Source organism: Acanthaster planci, unplaced genomic scaffold (genome assembly GCF_054643075.1).
Source record: "Acanthaster planci isolate LZ-2023a unplaced genomic scaffold, COTS_SCS Contig155, whole genome shotgun sequence".
NCBI lineage: Eukaryota > Metazoa > Echinodermata > Asteroidea > Valvatida > Acanthasteridae > Acanthaster > Acanthaster planci.
This window is the reverse complement of record NW_028257776.1, coordinates 1-23,617: the sequence shown is the minus strand read 5'-3', so window position 1 is coordinate 23,617 and position 23,617 is coordinate 1. Positions and strand designations below refer to the sequence as shown.

The window sequence follows — 23,617 nt, the reverse complement described above, 5'->3', positions numbered from 1 at the left end:
AAGAGATGCCAAAATTCATGGCAACAATGGACGTAGGCTCTCCATTTCAAAATATCGTATTTGGGGGACTTGGTAGCGAGGAACCGAAATTTGTTTGGGGGGACAAAAGAGTCTCAAATTTGCCTGACTGCCGTCACTTTTTTAAAGCATTATGTAACAACGTGATATTTCACATATCCCGGTATTTACAAACATATTTATTACATTCACAAGTTCTTGAGTTCACACTGCAACAAGCCCATTTAAACCCAACTCATCACACTAAAAGTGGGTCTCTGCTATACAAATCCCTTTGTCAAACTGTACATTTCAGACATTTCGTCTGTAACACTGAAATTTCAGACAATCTAGGGCAATCTCTTCAAGACATCGAGCAAAAGGTACACCATGTGCATTTTAGTCAGGGAAATAAATACAACTGTCAAACTAGAAATCGCTGTATCTGTGTGGTTTCGGCCTTGATGACATCATATTTTTGCTCATAAACATGTAATTTCACATGGGCGCCAAAATCACGAACTGCACCAAAATGTCCTTAAAACAGCACAGTAAAACTTGAAAATCAAGTCAAATGTTTAGACACAATAATACTGTGACTCTTATCCCAGAAAAAAAAATAATTAAGTACCAGTGCAAGAACAAATCAACATGATCTGCCCAACATGTCGTTATGACTGCATCCAAGCAAACACACACAGTTAGGTGCCTATCCCTTAAAGTCCAACATGTCTGAAATCTCTTCTATAAAGTCTGGGATGTGTCTGAAAGGTGTCTGAATTCAGACCTCCACTGTCAAACAGGTACATATATGTAAATGGTGATCGAAATGAATTGGCAGTGCAAAATACGCAAGAAACAATGAAACTCAAAAACTGGTATCTGATTCCACTACTACTGTCATGTGTTAATATGAAGATCTATGACATGTATGATTCAATTGGAAATATTACTATTTGAAAATATGCATTAGTTTCCCTCAAATTCCCTCAACTGAGTTCTTTCATTAACCATAATTTAATCCATTCATTTTGTCATAAATTCTTCAACAATAGTATGGGTACATGGTTCATCAGCTTTCCTCTACCCCTTTCTTCTTTTATCTTCCTTTAAACAGAATTTTATTTCACTTTTTCCTTTACAACAATGCAATGGGTTTACCCATTTTTAACTGTCAAAGAGACACACATTAAAGGTGCATAAAAAGGTAGGCAAAAAGATCAGGAAAATCTGACAATTTTCTAAGAATGATGCAGGGCTTTATACACTTACCTGAGCACCATTTTCTCTGGTCAGGTTTACCAGTGAGGGGAAATCACTTTAATTCAGACAAATGAAGTGTCACCGACCAACACAGTTTGGATAAAAATTAGTGGACACTCAACTTTGTTCTCACTCAACGCTCAACATCTGTTTCTTGTAGTCCAACAATGCTGGCAGTTCAGGTTTGCACATAGATCCTTTTCTTGTCACTATGTTATCACACACTCAGCATTCTGATGTCAATTCAAACTCCTGCAGGATGAGCACAAGGCTATACTAGTTTTCACATCATTGTCCACATAAAGTCAACCAAAACCCGGCCTGTTGCAAGTTTCTTGGTTGAAATGGCAGGTGCTAAAAGTGAATTACAGAATTATCGGTGTTCCAAAATTTCACTGACAGTCACACTTAAGCAGAATCAAGCCGATCAGGACCCGACAACTCACCATTGTCCACAATTCCAATTGTCTTCCCAGTTTGTGTACTGCTCATAAAGTTTGGTACAGTCTTGAAGAATTTGAATTCTAAGACGAACTGGTGTGCTTCAACAGTTAAAAAACAGGTGTCACTGGCTTGGCTGATGAATGGTCACTTTAATCAAGTTACATAACGGTATCTCTGAAAGTTCATTGGTCACACAGTATTTGGTCATGATACAGCCAACTGTGTCACATTTTCTGTCTAATGCAACCTTATACATAGACTTGCCAATTTTCTGTTTTCAGTTTTAATTTCCGCGATGACTTTAGTGTAATGTTTTCACCACACGCAGCTGTCCACAAATTGCAAGTTTATCCTGTAGCGAAACCAACTGCAAGTTTCACTAAGCTGAAAAGCCACAAAAAGCCACAACACAATAAATTCAAATACCACATGAAGTCTTGAAATGAACTACAAGAAATGCTGTGGTCCTTTTAGTCCTGCAGCCGTACTTCAGATATCACTTGAATCTAGAAAGATGATTCCCTCTAGAGTGTGGTTGAGCCATCAACAAATCACGCCAAGAGGATAAATTGCAAATGGCAGAAACTCTAATTTCGGAGCCAATGACAACCTGATAAGCACGCACCAAAGTAACACTTTAAAGCTCCTGCACTGAAGACCTACATGTACAGTGTACATGTAATAGACGTGCAGTCCTACAAGGCACAGCCGAGACCTGCTTTTGTCTCTTTTCCGTGGCAAACAATTTACCCCACTGCCTCATAACAGGATTGGAGAAAACCCCACGGATAGGCGGCCAAGCGTAACCAATGGCTAGATGGGAGGAATATTGATCTCTTGGCTAGACTAAATACCCCCCCCCATGTGTTGGCATATATAATGACACTAATTTCTGGGAAGGGCTTTGTCCTGGCCCAATGCACATGGTCAAAACAATAGTGACACCTACCGGTACATGTAGCTGATCTTCTCTCACAACAAACCAATTAACTTAAAACCAACAAGTCTTTCATAAATGAATTGCTATGGCAACATGCAATGTCATGTAAGCCTAGCAACCCAAGGAGTCATGCTTTTCTTTCCATTCACAGAGATCATCACTTGCCTGCATTCATTTTCAGCCTCTAAGCAATGAATGCACTCTTCACGCATTTTTGTACCGACAGCCGCTGCCCACTTCTTTTAGCAAAAGGAATCCAGCATGTTAGATTGTTACAGTACATGAATTCTTAACCATGCCCATCACTACACTGAATAGAATATGACAAAGTTACCCTTTACCAAAAGGCCAAGGCTCATTGACATGTACATGTACGTACCTGCAGACCTGCAGACCGTAGTATGACCGTATGTATGCATACACATACATACATGTGCATGTCCTATAGCACCTGGCCTATCAGTACTAAACACAGGTGGGAATGGTAATTAGAATCTGACCTACATGTACAATTAGCTTACATGTACCATGTACTAGTACAATAGAACCTGTGATTCACTTAAGAAGCTGATGATATCACATTATCGTTGACCTGAAAATCAACTGATCTGAAATTACTTTCTTTTACTACATTTTTCCTGCATAATTCCTGAAGACACAAAACCTCATACCAGTGCATCATCCCGTGATCAAATCTTGTATGCCCATACAAATAGCTTGACAGGTACTGCTCTGTTTTAAGGAAGAATTCTATGCTGGAATGAGACTCCTGTTAATTCCGTCCACTATTACTTTACAGCAGGTCAATTGAAATGAATTGCTCCCAATTTTATGGAACCACTTTGCACTACCTGAACACAAAGCCAAAAAAGGAACTAACCAAAAAAAAAAGTAATCAGACAATTCCCAAAAATCCTTTTCAAAATAAAATCTTCACAAAATAGAAATCCTTGTTTTTTCTCCTTAACCATTTCCTTCACAAGAATGTGAACAATTTAGTTTCTGAAAAATGTATGAAAACTTGGTACCCCACCAGTAGGAAAAGTCAAATGTATCGTTTTTCCAGTCTTTCTTTTTACATACTGGTATATATCATAATGTACCACACATGAACAATGCAAGAAAGCATGATGCATGCGTGATTTCTATCGGAAGTGATTTCCTGATATTTAAAACCATGCTACATTCACATTATCCTTATGCAATACATACGTGCATGTACCTCAGTATCTTCTCTTTTCACTAGGACATACAGAATCATATTGCATATTTCAAATTCTATCTAATGCATATATGATAATTAAAGTGCTGAGACTAAAAATGGCAGCAAATTATACCTTACCAGTACCAGCCAGAATACAAGAATACAATACAGCCAGATTTCGCGCGCTGTGATTGGCCAAAGCGCTGCAAGCTCTTGGAGGCGCTTTATTGTGAATTGCCCAAATTGTTTTAGTAACTGCACTTTTTTCTAGTTTATAAACTTTTGCTCAAATGTACATGTAATATCCACCTAAAGGTATGCAGTATCACAGAGCAGATAAGACTCGAATAAACATAGCAATAAATTCCAGTAATTATGGGAAAAAATTTACTTTAAATAGAAACATCTGTTCAATCTTATGCACATGTAGAAGTCAAAGTAAGTAAATCAGATGCCTTGAAAAATATTGATCAGAAAACGGCCACTGAGTTCACATACAAATAAAGTACACAATTTACTTTTCTTGAAACCTCTGGGCGATATGGGGACAATTTCAAATGAGCACAGTAATTATTTGAGTTAATTACCTGAATGTAATATGGAAAAAGCAAGATTGATGGATGATGTAAACACGCAGAGAAGGGAAGGCTTTCAAGTAATTTATAAAAATTGGATCCTTCCAATACATGATTCATGTACAATGGGTAATTCCAGAAATTAGGGGTCCATTTTCTGGAATTACCTATGTCACATTATCATATTTCTGCTCAATTGTTCCATCTGGCATCAGAGCTGTCAAACCATGTTTTTAGTACCCTACTGGTAGGAAATTGCTATGCTCACCAATGGTGGCTGGCACCCATTTGACGTGCTGTTGTAATGTGAAAAACATTCAATCTCATTTATTGTCCTTAACAACAAATACATGTACATTGTACACTGTATGGTAAAATTCATTCGCCACTAGAAAGTCTAATGCTGAATTAATAAACTGACATTTTATGGTGTCTTTGAAAAAGAGATTATGTTTGTTGCAGGCAAGTGAAGATTCATGCACCGGCTTTGTATGAAACACATGTCGAGTACATGTACATGTACGACAATGTGCATCTACTTATTGATGAATGGATTTCTTTTTTTTTTTCTACTGAAGATAATTTCTGGGGGAAAAAAGTCTAAATTCCAGCCCAAGCATTTCACAATCACTTTTTACATGTACAGGTATCTAATTCCAAGCTGTCACTTCATGGAAGGCCTCGCATAATCTATGAATTTCATACACTATGAAAGAGGCAGCATTATGCATCCACTCCTGGCCTCAGGGATCAGTGCGTACTGTAACTTACAGTAGATCATTCTCAGATGAACCGTGGAGGAACTGTGCAGCTTGTATAAGTTCAGAAGATATGGCTGTTAGGGTATTTGCATTGTTTATTATCACTGCTATCCCTGCAAGCATGGGGGGGTCCACATGGTGTAACGAGATTGCAGATCGTTGCTCACTACAGCCATCATTTTCACAGACAAAAAATGACTGAGCACAGAAATTAGCTCGGAAAGGAAAAATAAGTGTTTCAATAGAAAAAAGAGGTAATAAACAGTTCCAAGAGTCATTTGATGAGAAATGCCTCAAGTACGGTACCTGCAACTACATACCCAAACATGTAGACTTTGTTGTTTTACATGTACATGTATGCTCATGAATTTATTATGCAACTGTCAAAAATGGTACTGTGTACCTCTCTAGGGAAAAACATACCAGCACAGTACCCAATAGGCACAAAAACAGTCTGAAACATCTTTAGTAAGCATAAACATTTGCAGAACTTCATGTACTTACAAGTTGGAAAAGTTTATGAAAAAATAAATGGATATCAATATTTACATTTTAAAAAGTGGGCATCATTAAGTAAAATCTTATCCCCGAAACCAACATGCTGTAGACATTGCAGGTTTAAAAGCATTAGTACGATTACATGTACATGTCCTTCAACCATCACACAGTGACATTAAAAATAGAAACCTACAGGAAGCAGTGTCTTCAGTGAATGTTTAGTGAAACTTTCCACAATTAAATGCAAACCTTTAGGCAAAACATCACTAGTTAAACACAGCAGATGTACCATAGTGATAACAAATCTTCACCAGGGGTTTTGGAAACATCAAATGCTACGAACTTTGTTTAAGGACCTCGATAAATGTCAACCACTGAATAATGTACTAAAAATAAACTTCCCAATGTGTAATCAAATATTAATGTTCCAACATGGGAGGTGACAACCAAAGATTGTATCGCAGCGCGCAGCGGCGCAAGATGGGGAACTCTCCACTGAAACGCGTAATTACCGTGAGTGCCATTTTGGTATTGGACCAAAGTACAAAAAAATGTACATATCGGGGCAGCGCTACGTGTACATCTGGATCGCGAAGCACAATGTCGGCGACGTGTGCAGCCATGAACTGCAAACGCAGGTTCAAGAAAAGCTCAGAACTATCATTCTTACACTTTCCCAAGAACAAAGAAAGGCGAGTAGTAATTTAAATAATGAAAAGTGAAATTTACCAAAAACAGGTAAACAATCGCGCCAAAAATTAAGACATAACTTAAGCTGGGCTGAGTCCCCAAATTAATGACGTTCATATTTGTAATGAACCTCTTTGACTCGTGAATGCATGTAAAAGGCCTAGCAGAAGACTTAACATTCTACTTAACAGGCCAACGCTGCACATATTTACCAGCAAATTGGACAAAGGATGAAAACTACACCACATTCTTTTAGGAGTTTTACCAAGTTTTCTTTATTTTACAGACAGTATGGGCAGTTAAAATAACAAAAGTGCAGAAACTGTATAGTTTGTAAAAACAAACAATTTGTCCCAAATTCAAACAGCCGAACTATACAGTTTGTAAAACATTCACAACTTTTCAAAAATTCAGACTTGTTGCCCTAAATATAAAAACTTGCATTTTACTACGTGCATACATTTCATCTGATGTTTCCATTTCATTACAGATGCAGTGCCCACATTGTTGGAGGTCCCAAACACACCAAAACATGTGACACCTCAGCGACAAAAATGAGGGTGCAAAAGGAAGCTTGAGCTAGATGGGACATGAGAAAGTCTACTAAAACTGGCCAAAAGAAAATATATACACAGATATACATATCTAAATATATGATATGTATGTCTGTGTGTATATATATATATATATACAATTAAAATTGCCTATCAATCTTTGTCTGTACATTCAAGTTTTTATATCCAGTTCATCGGTGACTTTGTCATCACACGCACGCATTACATATTACACGTGCCCGATGGCTGCACACTGAAGTTGCAAGTTAAAGTTAACGTGCAAAATGGGTTTCAGCCAATGGATGCTTGATTTATCTATATGTATTCTTCGACCAAAAAAAAAAAGTTGCATATTAATATTAAGCTGTGGAGTTAATTTCTGTAGCACACCATCATATACATGTATGCAAAGCTACGTACAGTAGATGGTCCCTTCACTGAAGATGGCATCCATCATAGGAAAACCAAGAAAACTCTACAAGGAAACAGTCAAGACATCTTGACACAGAGAGAAAGTGCAATGGCTTCAGAACATCCTCTCACATATTACCACTCCAGCTGAGATTATGAGCAACCTCATCAAAGGTGCTATTCGGTACCATGGATGAGCCAGCTTTGTCTTTCTTTGCTTCTCAAATTGACAAATACCCAACTCATCAAGGCGTGTAAAAGTTAGAGGTAGGAGATGGTGTGATACAGACAAAGTAATTGCCTTGTCTCTTTACCATCAAGGCCCAAGAGCTCACATTTTTTTGCAGTCGATTGTTAAACCTACCCTCTGTTTCATCACTTCGAAAATGGCTCCGAAATGTTGAAATTTAGCCTGGAGTTTCAGACAGAGTTTTGAATGTTATGGAACAGAAAGTCACTGCAATGAAAAACCGTGACAGATTTTATGTTTTAACATTTGATGAAATGAGTTTAAGTACTGGATTATCACATGATATTTACCTTTTTAGATATAAGGATTCAGAGGGGGCCACTAGAAATGTAAAATGGTCCTACATTCGATCATTTTATGAGTGTGAGTCACAAATGCCCATTCATATGGCACCTACACTTTCACAAGGTCATTTTGACTTGAACAACTTCTCAAAAATTGAGAGTGAATACAGTGGCACAGGTCTTGAGTCATACTGTTGCAGCAGGCATCTACACTTATACTTCTTTTCGGAAAGCTCCCAGCTGATGCTGCCCGGTCTACACTGCAGAGTTCATCAAGAAAATCGATAACTTGTTTGATGCATTTAACAGCAGGACCTGAAATGAGAAGCAGGTTTTGAAGAGACCTATGTCAGAAGGTACAAACCATACATCCTTTTTAAGTACTACTATACCATGGCTTAAAAGTTTGGAAATTGTGGGATCTAAAAATGGTCTGTGTATTAAAGGTATGGATTTTGAGTATTTCCTCCATTCTTCAGCTTTGGAATGACATGAAAACATATGATGGTGTGAAATTCCTTTTAACCCTAACTGCCCAAAACCTGCCATACTCCAACAGCAGGTTTTGGCAGGTTTGGTACCGTACCTTAGGAACCTGCTGTTGAATTTTGTGAGACTTGGGATGAAAGGCCCAGGGAGATGGTGTTGGATTCTGTGTGAGTTGGGACACGCAGGAGTCATTGTGTGCAGTGTCTGACTTGCTATACCAATTGTTGGACTATGCTTGATTTTGTCAGGTTTGGTACTGTTCAATGCAAATCATCCTATACTGCATAGACCCATCCATACCATATCACTCAAACTCCAACGGGCTCATTCTGTTGGAGTTTATCAGGTTTGGTACACTAACCTGCATGTACAAGTACATAGACAAGTACATGAACCTGTTGGATTTTGTGAGGTTCAGTATGCTTTCTAGTGCAGGAGCCTAAGGGGTTAGGGTTAACAGGTAGATTCAGCCAAGATGTAGTTGAAAATTTTTGTTAAACAGTAAAGCAGAAGGGTGGATTTCGTGACAATCCAACTATATCCCAGTTTAAGTTTGGTCTATGGGTGGTAATGGTGGCAGAGCTAATTAAACCAGCCCTATCTTCTAACTGTGTAGCAGGCTCTGATAAATTCAAGCTAACATTGAACTCTCTTTCACAGAGGAAAGGGCCCCAACAACACCATCACAAAGTGAAATTATCACTTTCAGGACCCCTTAAACATACATATACCTGTTATCCAGCCTGTTCTTGATACCATCCAGAAAAACACTTTGGCATACATAGCTGGTTACCTGTGTTGTAAAAGCCTGCTGAGTCATATTGTTCCTTTTCAGTGTGAACAGTGCAGCTTGGCTTTGTTGTTGCCTGAATCAATTTTACATGATCCATCCCTCCTATTATAAACAACAAAGCATGGGATACTACAAAATGTGATTTTGGATCACTTATGGTGTTATCACATTCCTTTGTTGACTTCTGCACTCTCTATGAACTGGTATTCAGAACAGAATTTAATGACGCTCGTATGACGAAAAACAGGATCTTCCACAGAATAACCAGTGCAATTTGCAAGCAGACTATAACTACAGCAATCTGAATGTGTGCACTAACAATGTCTATGCTCGCACTGTAGCAAGATTTGTTAGCATGCGAATACAGTATGCCTTCAAATTGAAATGCAGGGAATTAAAGGAACCCTATGTCAAACAGGTAAACAGAACAGCAAAGAAGGTTACTAACAAGTAAAAGCACAGTATCCTAGGCCTATTTTGGGGGTATGGCTGTATACAGGTATGTACTTCACATAAATTACCCTGTGGCTTCCTGAAGCATACATGTGTACAGGCCAGACATGCCAGAACACCTGTGCATTGATTTCAGGAAAGCAATTTTCAGACCAGAAAACAGAATTTAACATAAAATGATGTAACTACAGATTAATATAACTTTTCCCACTAAACAGATCTGACAACACGGGTTATCTTGGTGCTTAAGAAGTTAACTTAATAATAATTTACTTGTTGCCCTGAGATGTTATCAACAAAAATGTTTCCCTCATTGTATCAATACTGGGTGTGGATTAGGTTAACTTACATGTATTCCCTCATTGTATTCATCTTTTACTTTTTTATGTAGTTCAGGCCGCCTTTTTCAGAAGAGCATAAATTTCTACCTTTTTTGTAGGATTTCCCCAGCCCAACTCCTCTTGCAATTTTAGGGTAAATAGCTTGGGCTTAGGTACCTTTTGGTCACATTTGAGCAAAACACAAAATATGGTTTTTGTTACCGAGTATCAACTGGAATCCGTATATGGAAGTTTTTCTAATGATTGACTTGAAGCCACAACATCTGTACAGTGAGTAATACAAATCTTCTTTTCAAGAAAAATGATTACATACCTGTTGCCATTTGTAGACCTATTAACGAATTTCTGCAAAGTTGGTTTTTACAGATGAGAAATTTTCTGAATGAAAAAGGCAAACACAGAAATGGTACACTTACAAACACAATTCCTATGTGTGAGTTAATCCTTCAGTGCAAGGTGTAAAACTGGAGAGCCCATTTTTTTCCCCAGACAATGTCTAGTCTACATGTATATACTATTTATGTGAATATACAGTACTTAGTGCTAATGGAAGATGGCAGTGGTCACGTAACGTTACAGGTACAAATTCAAATTCTGGTATACATCATGTACAGTATTCTGCTACATTTTTATATTAATTATTAGGCCTAGGCCTATTTGAATATTCATGAGTGAATAACCACTGTTTGCCAAGAAAAAAAAAAGAAAGATATACATACGCCACAAGATCAGGTGTTGTGGTAAAAAAAAACAGGGTTCTGGTCTACCTGCATTTACATTTTAACTTATTAGTAATACGGGGCAACCAATAAATATTTTATTTTTTATTAAAAACACAGCTGTTCTTCTTTTATCTATTCCCACAAACTTTAACCTGCTGATATTCAAGACATCATTTTGATTCAGAGGTGTCAAGTCCAGTTCAGAGGTGTCAAGAAGTATCAGAGCTCCACTTTTTTAGGGTAATTTAGTCAGCAGTCCAGGAGAGTGAGCCACTTGTAATGAAATGTGCCGTGGGATTGCTGCGCCCAGGAGGCCTACGGATGAGATACATATAGGCTAGCCTACAATTTATACAAATTAACATCGCTTCACAACGGACAGTGAGTGTAGCCACACAGAACACACCAAAAATCTCCCATTTCATCTCCAACGGTTTTACATTAAGATGTTAAATATTTCTATTTATGACAAATGTAAGTTTCAATCTTATTCAGGATAAATATTTACCTTACTGTCCCTTTTTCGTGGACAGAGCCTCCTGCCCCCATATGTCACATGTACAAACAGCTTGCCAGTTGCACACCAGAATGGCAGATCATGACCTCCATGAAATTAACACATGCGAGATGGTCAGTTCTCCATCTTGCGCCGCTGTGCGGCGCTATACAATCAATCTTTGGTAAAAACTGGAGGTCAAATGGCATAAAAAGCCCAAGTTTAAATTTGAGTCCTGATGAAATGTCCGAGAACAATTGCAAAACAGATAAAGAATTAGAACTCACCCATTTACAATTGCATGCCTGTCTCATCAACAAAGGCAGGTGTTCATTGTTAACATCTTTCGGTACATGTAGTCCCTAGTTCTATTTTCTATAACCAAAATATATTCTATGACAAGGGAGTCTGACTGATTTATGAATGGTATGTATGGTATGCATGTACACGTACAACCGCTGAAAAACTCAAGCGATAAAAAACCTGTTTTCAATGGTTGACGTAATCCTGCCGCACTCACAAACTATGTATACATGTATCTTGGGTATACCGCATATGTCCCTCACAAATGCACTTTGCGAATCATATTTCTCAGACAGCCTGGAGTTCACTGAAGTATGAACACTATGCATGATCACTCTATCTTGGCCCGGCATATTCAATTTGGTCAAGCTGGGAAAAAAATTTGAAGCAACTGCAATGTGTTGGCCTGATGAGCATAGTGCGTGTGAGTATCCAAGCACTGTCACAATACGTAGTGTACCATGAACTCAAAAGACACTCATTTCAATGTTTGCACGACACTTATGAACCATTACGGCAGCAGTCAGAGGGCATAATGCAACGGGCATTACTGCACTGGAGTAACATGGGATAAACCACTATGGACAGTTTAACAATGACAAGCTCTTCATCAGTCTCCAATCATCACTGCAGGACTGTTTCAGGGAAATTCCTCGTCAAGGTGGAAATTTGATCAATATGGTATTCTTAAACAAGAAGAAATTTTGGACAAAAAAGATGGTGGAAATAGAAAGCCTTTCATTTCACTATGATTTTGTTCAAAACTTTCTTTTGCTTGGGAATTACTACGGTAACGATGAGGTTGGTAATGCTGTGACCAAGTTTCAACTTTCGTGCGCAATTGCCCTTCAAATGATCTCAACGAAAAATTCTTTCCATGATGTCTTTGTAGCATACTGTCGGTGTCAAAAGAAAGCTGCAAAAAATTCTGTCTGAGATTGTTGTGCTGATGAAGCATAAGGGATATTTCCAATATATGTGTGCCAAGTTGTTGGTGTCAGTTGCACGTGCAAAAAGAGTTTGTCAATGCATTCAAATATTCATAATATTCTACACATGTAGATATTTAATTTGAGAGAGAGTTCTCTACAGGAACAATAATCGACACCCTGCGCAAAAACCCAATGAGACTGGTCTGAAAAATTCTTAAGTGCTTTCCAAATAAATGCTGTATTATTTCCCCGTTAAATTTAGCTTTTTAAGGACGTCATCACTTTTGATGGCTTACAAACCAATGCCAGGGAAAATTAGTGATGTCGGTATCACTAATTACTAAAAAATAACAAATCAGAAATGGCATTATGCCAATATTGTACAAAATTCACCCAAAAAAATCAGCACATTCAAAGGATAGACTGTAAATGAGAGAGGAAACCTTTGTGGTATAACATGCCACCATCAAAAAAATACTCCAGAAAACCAAATACAGTGTGGATGGCAAATGCAACATCAAACAAAATAAAGATTAGTACGGAGACACTGCTAAGCTTTCGAAGGATAGTGCACGGCACTTTTTTGTGTTTGTGTTCTCTTGCTATGAACTCACATCTAGCCTTCTAGCAATAGATATGGTTGGTTGGCAGCTTGAGTATTTTGTCAATGTGTGCAGTATACCATGCTTCACAGTGGTGACTGATAAGCTCAAACAAGAACATGAACATGTACTGAACATTTTACAAACAGTGCTTAATTTTGCCCTGAAAGTTGATATTTACAGGGGAAAAAACCAAGAAATTTAGGAACTGTATATCTAGATTTACCATGAATTACCGGTACCTGTGCATGTTAAAACTAGAATACCCACTCCTCTAAATTTGATGTTCTTACAATTATTTGCAGTTTATAAGACACCCAAACAGGAGCTATAGCCATGGAATCTTAATGTAGGAAAGGCGTAATGTCAGTTTACAACCAACAAGCACATAAGAACTATTTGATTCACCCTGAGCCCGCGAATATTTAGCCTTCAGGGTGAGATCATGATTTTCCACCAACTCCATTCCCGCACATTTGCTTGCAGCTTCTAAGCAAGTTCGGTCTTCTATGCACAAATAATTAGAAATAATGGGTGCCAAGGTCATTGAATAAAGCCATTTAACTGAAGCATAAATTATTTAGGACTGTGAAAGAATGCCTTGAGTATAGCATTATGACTGAACCACCGCATCAGCGTAAGTAGTGGCTCAGTGTAATAGATCGGCTTGTGGTATATACATGGTGTAGGCAGCTAACGCAATCGACAGGCAGCAAAAAATCAATGCAATATGAGACGGGTAGAAAACGACAGGGCTATACTTTGTCAATTTCCTCTAATGCTGAGGGGAAGGGACTTCAAAGCAAACAGGTCAATAATTTTGGATAAATGAGGCAGGTGGTGCTTATCCAGTGCTTCCAATTCTCCTCATCAAGATTTGATTTTACAATTCATTAATACTGCAGACAAATGGAGGGGAAGTGTGCTGGAAGAGAAACCAAATAACCTGCAGGAAGTGACTGCGTACTTCACTGCTTGCTGAAGTTGGTTATTTGATATGTGCATCTAATGAGACTACATGTAGCAAGGGCATCCATTTAATTGGAGCACTTTTCGGGTGGGGGATAAGGTTGAAGGTACATGTACATGGCATGAATGCAGATAGGTCAATTTCAAACACAGAAATGTGGAAAGGTTAGAATGAATTATATCAATCTGTACTTTGCAAAAATAGAAAATAAACTCTACCCAATTAAACATCAAATACATGTAAATGCCCATTTAGAAACATCCATTCAATCAGAAGGACACATACCGAAACATGAAAAACACCAGGAAAAAAAAATGCGAGCATGACGTTACAAGAACTTAAAGAACTAGGATAACCTCCCATACCATGAAAATGATACAAATTTACAAAATTACAAGGTCTCTCGACAAATATTAGCCAATTTTTTTGTAACAAAATCCAAAGGTACGTGAATAGGCAATAGTCACGTACAGTGTGCATGTGTAACTTCAGAAGAAGCAACACATGAGGCATAAAAAGTCAGTTGAAATGTGCACTGTTGCCTACATGTAGACCTGTACAGGTCTTGCACAGGCCTTGAAATAAAGAAATGACAGCCAAGACTCCAGTTGCCCATCATTCACTCTTGAAGAACTATCATTTTTTGGCTACGTATTCTATTGAAGGAAAGGATACATGTAGCTACATATATCCTGTCTAAACTCTCTTTTCTTTGGCCTTCTGCCTGTGTCAGTGACAGTCAGTGACTCACTGATTCAGACTCCCACCCTAGCCTGCATGTACCCATGATACATCAACTCAACTTGCATTTAGCCTGGTCATTTATTGTTCTGTGCCAGTCAGTTAGCAAAAACATTCTCTACAACTCCTAATGGTTCAAATTTAAGGAAAACGTGTAGCATGTCACAAAACAAGGAAACAAACAAAAGCAAAGCAAACATTAACTGACTAAACTGTCTGCTTCACTCCCTCTGATATTTTTCTCCGGTTAAAAATAATCTAGGAGAAAAAGCATACAAAAACGTTGGACAAATTTCTTTTGTTTTCCAGCCTCGATCAGAATGCTTCAATGGGCCTTACCTATCAACAGACTTATTTCAGCAGCATAAACCAATTTAAACACTCATCATAGCTGTTCAGGAAAGTCATGAAACTCCAGATGGAAAGCCTACGAAGTCAAAACAGAGTCCTCTGGCTAAAGAACAGGGGTTTTACTCTCACTGCTCAAAGACAGACACTGTGACAGAAATAATGTTTGACGGGTGAATCATGATAGTACACATTTTGTATTTGCCTGTTATGCAAATGAATATTTACTAAACAATTAGAATACTTACCTGTTCAACATACCGAGGTACTACACTGTTTATGGTGACATACATGTACATTGTAGTTGGTCTAACTTTCTAAAATTACTGTCCAACTGTTATCTGAAAAATGGGTTCACTTTGATAATCCATCCATCTGACAGGAGATAGTCTTTCAATGAATATTTAGTGGCAAGAATAGCAATGCTTCCACAGGTTGGTCTGGTCACAGCTCCACTGTTGACTCAAGCATCAACCACTGGTAAAAGTTGATCCTTTTAACAATAAGTTGATTTTCCCTTGCAAAGCTCCAACCACAACAGTCAACAATTGCTCAGTTATTGACAGATAAGCTGTAACTACGTCAAGCTGGATTTCCTAATCACTGGGGAACTCCATAGTCAAACAGATACTTGGGCGCAGCTAAATAATTTGAACAAAAGCCAATAGTTTTTTCCTTCCCTCTTCAAACCTTTGACGATGCTAGGGTTAGTTTCCAGATGCAACAAATCTGCAACCAAACGTTCACAAATCCTGAAAGGCATTTCCCCTTTGTGAAAAATTCTGCTTGGAGCAAAATGTCCGGCCTTTTATTGGTACGTTCATATTTCAGGTCACCTTAAGTTGGTAAGCAGTTTGCAGCAGTTTTGGGTTTTGAAATTTGTTTTAAAAATAATGTCTTTACCTTAGCGTTTCTTATCTAGACCATGAAATGGCAACAAAAAGGGTACATTCAGTATATTAAAAAAGGGTAGAACCCAGTGTATCACATTTTTTAAAATGAATGCAGTAAGACAGTAAACAGCACCATACACAAAAATGAATTACAAAGCTGAATCCAGGTGATCATGCAGTGTACCTGCTGCTCTCAAGACAATCCCCTATAAGATACAAAAACCATGACAGTTTTCTGTATGAATGGCAGAACCAATTAGCATAAGGGTAGTTAACATGCATAGCATTACCAGTCAACTTTGATTATCAACTCCCCAAGGTATGATTTGTGTGTTATGTTGCATGACTGACTGCACAGTTGGTTGGACAGAGGCTTCAAAGTAACATGGAGTGGGCGGAGCTTTAGTCTGCTTTTCCACACAGCATTAGTTTGAGGTTTTATAGAGTGGAACCAGGCAAACAATGAAATTGCATCAAGACCAATTCAGGTTAATTTGACCACTTTGCCAAATGGTGATTTACTGTTGGCAATTTACAGGCTTGCAGCTTGGGTTCATCCAGAATGCATGGACACAATTACCTTTTTGGGGGGGGTTCCACTCATAGTGATAAATTAAACTGACAGTGTTTATCACAAAACACTTAATGACATCAAATTAAGGATTCCCTTCAATCAATATCCATGTAAATGACGTAGTCAAGTTCTGATTGATGTTGGTGCAACCAAATATGCCCTTCTGTGACCCAAATATCATAATTAGCTTATGACTGAGACAACTATCACAGGAAGGGTAATGATCAGTTCAAAATCATTTGACATTTCTTTCACACATTTCCTTGAATATGCCAGAATAAAAATAGACTGACAGAATACATTTGTAAATGGTACTTCAATCAAAACTCTTTACCATCTTCCCATACTTCAAATGTTAGAACTTAGAAAGCAAAAACACTTACACTGACAGTTCTAGTTTTAGCAGAAATTTTAGCAAATACATCATCATGAGAGCTCTATGGAATAAAGTGTACATGTATTTATTGTTAAAAAAACGTATAATCATATCACTAATTTTTCTTCAATTGCCTGAATTATTACCTTCCAAACCTGCTACATGAATGAAACAAAACACTCAGTCAAAGATAATAGACTAACATTTGAAAAAATAATGTATTGAAAACATCCTACCCTTGATATAAAATTTAATTTACGTTGAATTAAATTTCAATGATGTTTCCAAGTCTAATTAGACAGGTCAGGTGTCACAAGGAGATAGCCTTGTACAAATGAAATGCTACAAAAGAATTGTCAAATCAGGATCATAATTAGGGCCTGTATCATATAACAGAACATTTACAGTCATGACAGTGAACGAAAGATGCAACACCAACTCCAATTTATATTGTACACTTCAGTTTACGATTTATATCATGTTTAAATTGGACACTTGAAGTTTGGAATAAATAGACTACCAATAAAAGTACATACCACACTGACTACTTTTTTGAATAATAATAGCTAATAATTAAATTTTTTCAGTTATATTTCTTTCCATTAAACTCATATTTTTTATTTATAATCTATCTATAGTTTAATCCTTTGGGCTTCGATTGATTTTAGTTTGACTGCATCAAGTCATAAAAAGCAATAGAATTTAAACTTATGAAGGTTTTAAATGGACCCTGGAAAGTTGATTGCCAATCAACAGAACAGAATACACAACTGTATGCACAGATATGAAAATAAACTCCAGTATTCATAAACAAATTTGAAAAGTGTATACAAATTTGAGCACTTGAAAAAAATTGTACTGCATAGCCCTCACTCAGTACAATCACTTAACGCGTTTATTCATTACTACTTAACACTAGGCCCATTTTATTAATGGCCCATTTTATTAATGACCCCTTTTTTCGAGCAATTTTCTAGCCAACATCACCCATGTACATCTGCGGGCAAGCCAATGTGCTTCTGTTGCGTAATTGGATCATCCGAGGGGAAGGTCGCGTGCGAGGACTACGGTACATCATGTGCATGTATTGTCTACGCACACTGGGCACACAAGACACACACGGGCCGTGTTATACGCTTGGGCAAACACAAGAGGAGAAAGTATCAGCAAAATGAACCCTTTGTTGGTCGTTAGAGAGGCTTGTAAGTACTGTTCACACGTACCTGGTCCAAGACTACGGCTGGATCTTCGCCACTGAGAGGCTTTATGCCTTTATGAGGGTTAAATTGATCTCATGGTTTGAAGTAAGTCGAAGTAGTAAGATATATTTACACAGCGTCGTCTTCGTAAGATAAGGTAGCCATCTTCGATTCATGAAGTAGCTGATTATTAAGACGCCCTCTTGTGACCCAAAAACTTTCTAGTGAGTTAGTGCAAAGTTCGCTCGCCCACTCAGTATTATAATAATAGGCCAACTTCCTACGGCTTAAGACAGAATCTATCAAAACAGTGATCTGTAGCGTTGTACATACAAGATCCACAGTATACTGAACAAATCAAGAGTGGTACGGAATCCAGTAGACACAGTTCGGCATTTTTGGCATTCGGCATTCTGTTGTGAGAACCAATGTAAAAGGCACAAAAAAATACATATTGTAATGTGCCTATCAGGGTTCAGTTCCTTCACCCCCAGAGCAAACCTCTACTTTATTTGACTCCTTGGTACTTGCGGATGGAGGGGGGGGGCGACGGGGAACCCCAGAAGAAACAGAAATTGAAACACATTTAAAAACAAAACAATTTATATTATTAATATTATTATATTATTATTGAAGGGGTATTTCCCAAAAAATGTGTAAAAGCCCTAAAATACAACGTAGAAGGTGGTTCCTCTACTTTGTATATTTTTGTTTTCGTGCGTATTGAGTAAAATGGGATGGTGTGTTTAATAAAAAGTTTGAAGAGATCATTTCTCTCCTGGGCAAACTTTAAATTTCACATCATCAGGTTTCAATTCAATCAAAACCTTTGGCAGCATGCAGTTGTTGTTTTTTTTATACAAAAAAGATGGTCTCATTCTCGTCTATAACAACCCCCAGAACTCCAGTTTATGGCAGCAACTTGAATATCTTAACAGCTGGCATGTAGGTCCACTTGAGCGGTTACAAACTATACAGTATACAGGATAATATACAAAGAACAAGTGCAGAGTCTAGAAGAGAGGCTAGTCACGAATAAACATTCAAGGTGGTTGTTATACAATGATGGCAATGCCATTGTGCGGGGATTATTCTTAAAGTCCAAACCGAAATTGAGGAGAAGTTTCCATTTTTTAGAGTATGCACTTAACGCATGTACACAAAATCACGGAAGTTCAGATCATTTCATATAAGCCAAGCACCACCATGTAGCCTTTTTTGTGGGTTTCAAAATGGTTTCCTAATGGGACGTCTTGAAGTGATTTGCACGACTCCATTGCATCGGATGAGTAACGGTACAAGTGCAAGGCATCGTTCGTGTTGCAAATGCTGAAAATACGAAGGAGCCGTCAAACTATGACTGAAGACTAATATAGCTATATGCTAAGAAACCACACTTATTATTGTATACAATATGTATTATGGTTCCATGGAGTAATTCAATGACGAAAACACCCTGAAAGCAATATGGAATTATGATTTAATCGCCTTTTAACTATGGTGATTTCGCAATGTCAGGAAAGCAGTGCCAAGCACAAACATGAAACTATAAATTTTGCTTCGATTTCTGAATGGGACTTATTTCAAATTGGGAAATAATGTCAAACAAAGCAAAACGAACTTGCCTAACTGAAAAAATAAGCTGAAACTGAGAATAAGAGATAAGGTCAAGCCCGAGGGCGGTATCACTATTCAGTGAACTAATGTACGGTACATATCGCTCATTACGGTACATGTGTACGAATTGTCGGGTGTGAACCCTTGCACAAGAGGTTTTTACTCATACCAAAGTCTGCGTGTAGTGATTCCGTCCCAAATCCGTTGAATTCAATTAACGAACAATGAGGCCAGTGATTTTGAGATCCACCAAACCGAAACCCTGGCCCACACAACGTCTTAAAATAACCAATTTCAATGCCATAACGTTTCCATAAAATTTGCTCGCGATGAACTTTTTCCCAGTCACGTGAAAAGAAATTTCACATTTGCACAGGGTTGATCCGAAAAGGATTAGTATTTGTCCGAGTACCCGTAATGAGCGGCTTTTTGCTGATAAAGTGAACTCGACACATCCCACTTTACTCACACCTAAGTGCAACAACAACGATAGGGTGGCCAGAATTTTGAAACATTTTTTCAAAGTGATTTTTGACCAGTAGAATATTTTTTTTAATATCTCAAAGTTTCGGATTCTGTTCAAAGAGGCGCCCTCCATCCCGGGCCCCCGGTTTGGATTAGTCAGAAGGTCCATGTGATGTAATGTATGTTTACGCAACACCTGTTTGACGGCAGCTAGCTGTGTGATATGGGACGTGTCTGGGACGCTGTACGGCGGGCCATGTTTATAAAACATCCCAAGACTGGTTCCACGTCTTGATTGTGCACAACAAAGATGAGAGTTTGTCTGGTACCTGAAAGCAGGTAACTCCGAGTCCAACGTACGCGTGAACAGTACAGATCGACGTGAAACGCACACAAGCTTACATGTAATCACAATTGTGTTTGAGGGGCCAGAGAAAGGGGAAATTGCGGAACGGTCTGCTGTTCCTTCGACAAAATCATGGCAAATAAGCTCAGGACTGTAATATGTTTGCTGAGAAATGACCTGCGATATCACGACAACGAGGTGAGTCTAGACATTTAGATGTGATTGTTCTTCTTTTTTTTTTTTTTTGCCAAAGAGCATGTAGGGGTGCAGTGTCCCAATTCCAGGAAAATTCTCCGCCAGGCCAAGGCGTACAAAAAGTACCCCCCAGAGATTGTTTCGAAAAGAGGGGTCTGTTTTGGCCAAGAAATGGTGGGATTGTGTCAGTATGGCCCGGGATCATCTCTGTTGATTCAGGGGCACCCATCTGGGGGCAAAGCAGACAAAAATGGGATTGAAAATAAGTCAGAAGAGCCCGCGGAAGGCGAGGGATGTCATTTGAAAAATGGCCGCTGGGAAGGCTTGGCAACATTTACTTTTTGGGGGGTGAGTTTGTTTTGGGAGGATAATTAAAAAATTCGAAGGAGCCATCAAACTATGACTGAAGACTAATATAGCTATATGCTAAGAAAGCACACTTATTATTGTATACAATATGTATTATGGTTCCATGGAGTAATTCAATGACGAAAACACCCTGAAAGCAATATGGAATTATGATTTAATCGCCTTTTAACTATGGTGATTTCGCAATGTCAGGAAAGCAGTGCCAAGCACAAACATGAAACTATAAATTTTGCTTCGATTTCTGAACGGGACTTATTTCAAATTGGGAAATAATGCCAAACAAAGCAAAACGAACTTGCCTAACTGAAAAAATAAGCTGAAACTGAGAATAAGAGATAAGGCGAGGGATGTCATTTGAAAAATGGCCGCTGGGAAGGCTTGGCAACATTTACTTTTTGGGAGGTGAGTTTGTTTTGGGAGGATAATTAAAAAATTCGAAGGAGCCATCAAACTATGACTGAAGACTAATTAAAAAATTCATTGGTTAACCTATTAAAAATTGAAAATCAAATGAAATCCGAAGGATCAAACAGCACATTGTTTTTTGTTTGAGAGGCCTCAGGGACTTCAGTTGCCTGCCATGGGGCTCCAAACTTGGTTGATTTTACACTATTTTCAATTTACTTTCTAATGCCATGATTGGCGCTAAATAAATGTCATGAATGTGTGAGTGCAACCATGGTGAAACCAACTTTCACCATGTTCACTTAACGTTAGTCTAAGTTTCAACCATGTCGCTCTACTTTGCATGTCCGTCTTTACGTCTTGACATTTTTGACCAGTTATACATGTAGTTCGTGTGATATGTGTTGGGTCATTGAAGAAGAAAAAGTCTCCATAGTCGGGTGCAATCTGACGATATTGGGGCTTGTGCGATCTTCGCTCGATCGGTCGATCTTGCTCCTAAACACAGTGATTTAACTGCCATGAGCTATGTCAGCCAATCCCATTTTCTTTCTAATTCTGCCATCATCCAATCACCCTTTCTTTCTACATTCTAATTCACGTTTGTGAAAGATTGTTTAAAAAAATGGAAGTAAAGTTGGGAATTTCATGCAGCATCAGCCGATCGCACAGAGCCTTAAGTTAAGGGGATCATGTAGATTGGCCTATCGTGCCCAACATATATCTGTCCAGCACTGATCTTTAGGAGCCGGTTGGGCCACGGATCGATATGTAGTAATTACGGCTCGATTCTTGCTACATTAAAAGACCTTTGTTGTGTCTTAAAGCTGAATAATGTATTTATTGACGGAGAGTCCTGCTACAAGAACTGAACACAGTGATGTACTTGAGATGCGTGATGAAGCCATGTGTGTAAACTCTATGAACGTATTGAAACAAAACAACCAATGTTTGTATCAAGTTTCCTCAAGATGCACGCATCTGTAAATCTGTACATTTGTAATGATCCCAAAGAGGATATGTACACGTATTACAGATCACCATGTTCTGGGAACCAGACAGCCATAAAATTGACTATAGATTTTCATCACTCATTCAGGTATCAGGAGTGAGTCGGTGTGATAAATGAATAGCAGTGTTGAGATTTTTTTCCAAAAGCAAACCTTTATCAGGTTTTTCCTCCATGGTATGCTCTATGCTTGTATTTATTTTTCCCGTTTTTTTTTTTAACAAACCAATCAGCAAAACTGGCTAGGTTTGATTCAAATCAGATTTATTCAGAAGCATACTACAACAACTAACAACTACCAAAGCTAAACTTTTGATGCTTTTGTTACGCAGGTTCTCCATTGGGCCAATCAGAATGCAGACTACGTTCTTCCGTTGTACTGTTTAGACCCTCGTCACTTCCATGGCACCTGGCACTTCTCTTTTCCCAAGACAGGGCCTCACCGCCTGAAGTTCCTCCTTCAAAGCCTTCAAGATCTCAAGGAAACCCTGCAACAAGTTGGCAGGTGAGTACATACATGTACATATGGGTTTTCTGTGCATTAACTGGCCCTAACCTATTAACTAGCCCTAACCCTGATGCATTCTTTGCATTAACTAGCCCTATTAAATCCATGAACTAGCCTTAACCCATTAACTAATCCTAATTCATTAATTAGCGTTCTGTGCATTAAATAGCCCTAACCCATGGACCCTTTGGCTAGGATGTACATGTACACTGTATTCCTCAATCCTCCGAAATTCTCGTCCTTTGAGGGGTGCCCACTGCCTCAATCCTTCAAAATCTTCTGTCAATTCCTGTCATTTTGGTGCAGTGCAAATGGTATCCTGGAGCAGTGCGGATGATTTCATGTATAATTGAGACATGAATTTATGCATGGCTGAGCATTAACAACACAGAGTGTAACGCAAGACCTTGACACAGTGTATTCTTCTCAATCAGCCACATGTTTTGACCATTTAGCCTCAGTCTACCTAATTCCTCCAGGATTTTCCTGAGGATTTAGGAGGATTGACGACGTAATGCTTTAGAGCATGAGTCCTGTGTACATAGGATTACTGCTGAGAGTGCAGCGAAGTGTAGAGATTTATTTTAACTCCGGGCATAT

The 23,617-nt window shown here is 38.3% G+C and overlaps 2 protein-coding genes and 1 long non-coding RNA gene across 4 annotated transcripts in view; 1 reads left to right on the top strand and 2 right to left on the bottom strand.

Annotated features, from left to right (window-relative positions):
• Positions 1–18,279, bottom strand: part of LOC147795128 (alpha-(1,6)-fucosyltransferase-like) — a 40,158-nt gene extending 21,879 nt beyond the window's left edge. The window contains exon 1 of one of the 2 annotated variants that reach the window (XM_087132241.1): positions 18,128–18,279. The gene's annotated coding sequence lies outside the window, so the exon portion shown is untranslated. Of the gene's footprint in view, positions 1–1,269; positions 2,397–18,127 lie in introns of those variants that run through there. The other variant, XM_087132242.1, reaches the window with a different exon arrangement.
• LOC147795129 (uncharacterized) lies at positions 5,357–11,307 on the bottom strand. Its single transcript, XR_015424122.1, has 3 exons — positions 11,178–11,307; positions 10,261–10,325; positions 5,357–8,186 (listed from the first exon to the last, which is right to left on the bottom strand). It is a non-coding gene; the product is annotated as an uncharacterized LOC147795129 (long non-coding RNA).
• Positions 18,280–20,558: 2,279 nt separating the features above from the next.
• Positions 20,559–23,033, top strand: LOC147795127 (cryptochrome DASH-like). The gene is made up of 2 exons (XM_087132240.1): positions 20,559–20,729; positions 22,842–23,033. The coding sequence occupies exons 1-2, from the start codon at positions 20,664–20,666 to the stop codon at positions 23,016–23,018; spliced, it is 243 nt and encodes an 80-aa protein (XP_086988366.1). The 5' UTR covers positions 20,559–20,663; the 3' UTR covers positions 23,019–23,033.
• Positions 23,034–23,617: the final 584 nt, after the last annotated feature.

Bases quoted from the DNA above. Each gene is read 5' to 3' on its own strand.
- LOC147795127 (XM_087132240.1), top strand. From the start codon at position 20,664: ATGGCAAATAAGCTCAGGACTGTAATATGTTTGCTGAGAAATGACCTG. The intron at 20,730-22,841 runs GTGAGTCTAGAC...TTTGTTACGCAG, and splicing joins TGCGATATCACGACAACGAG to GTTCTCCATTGGGCCAATCA.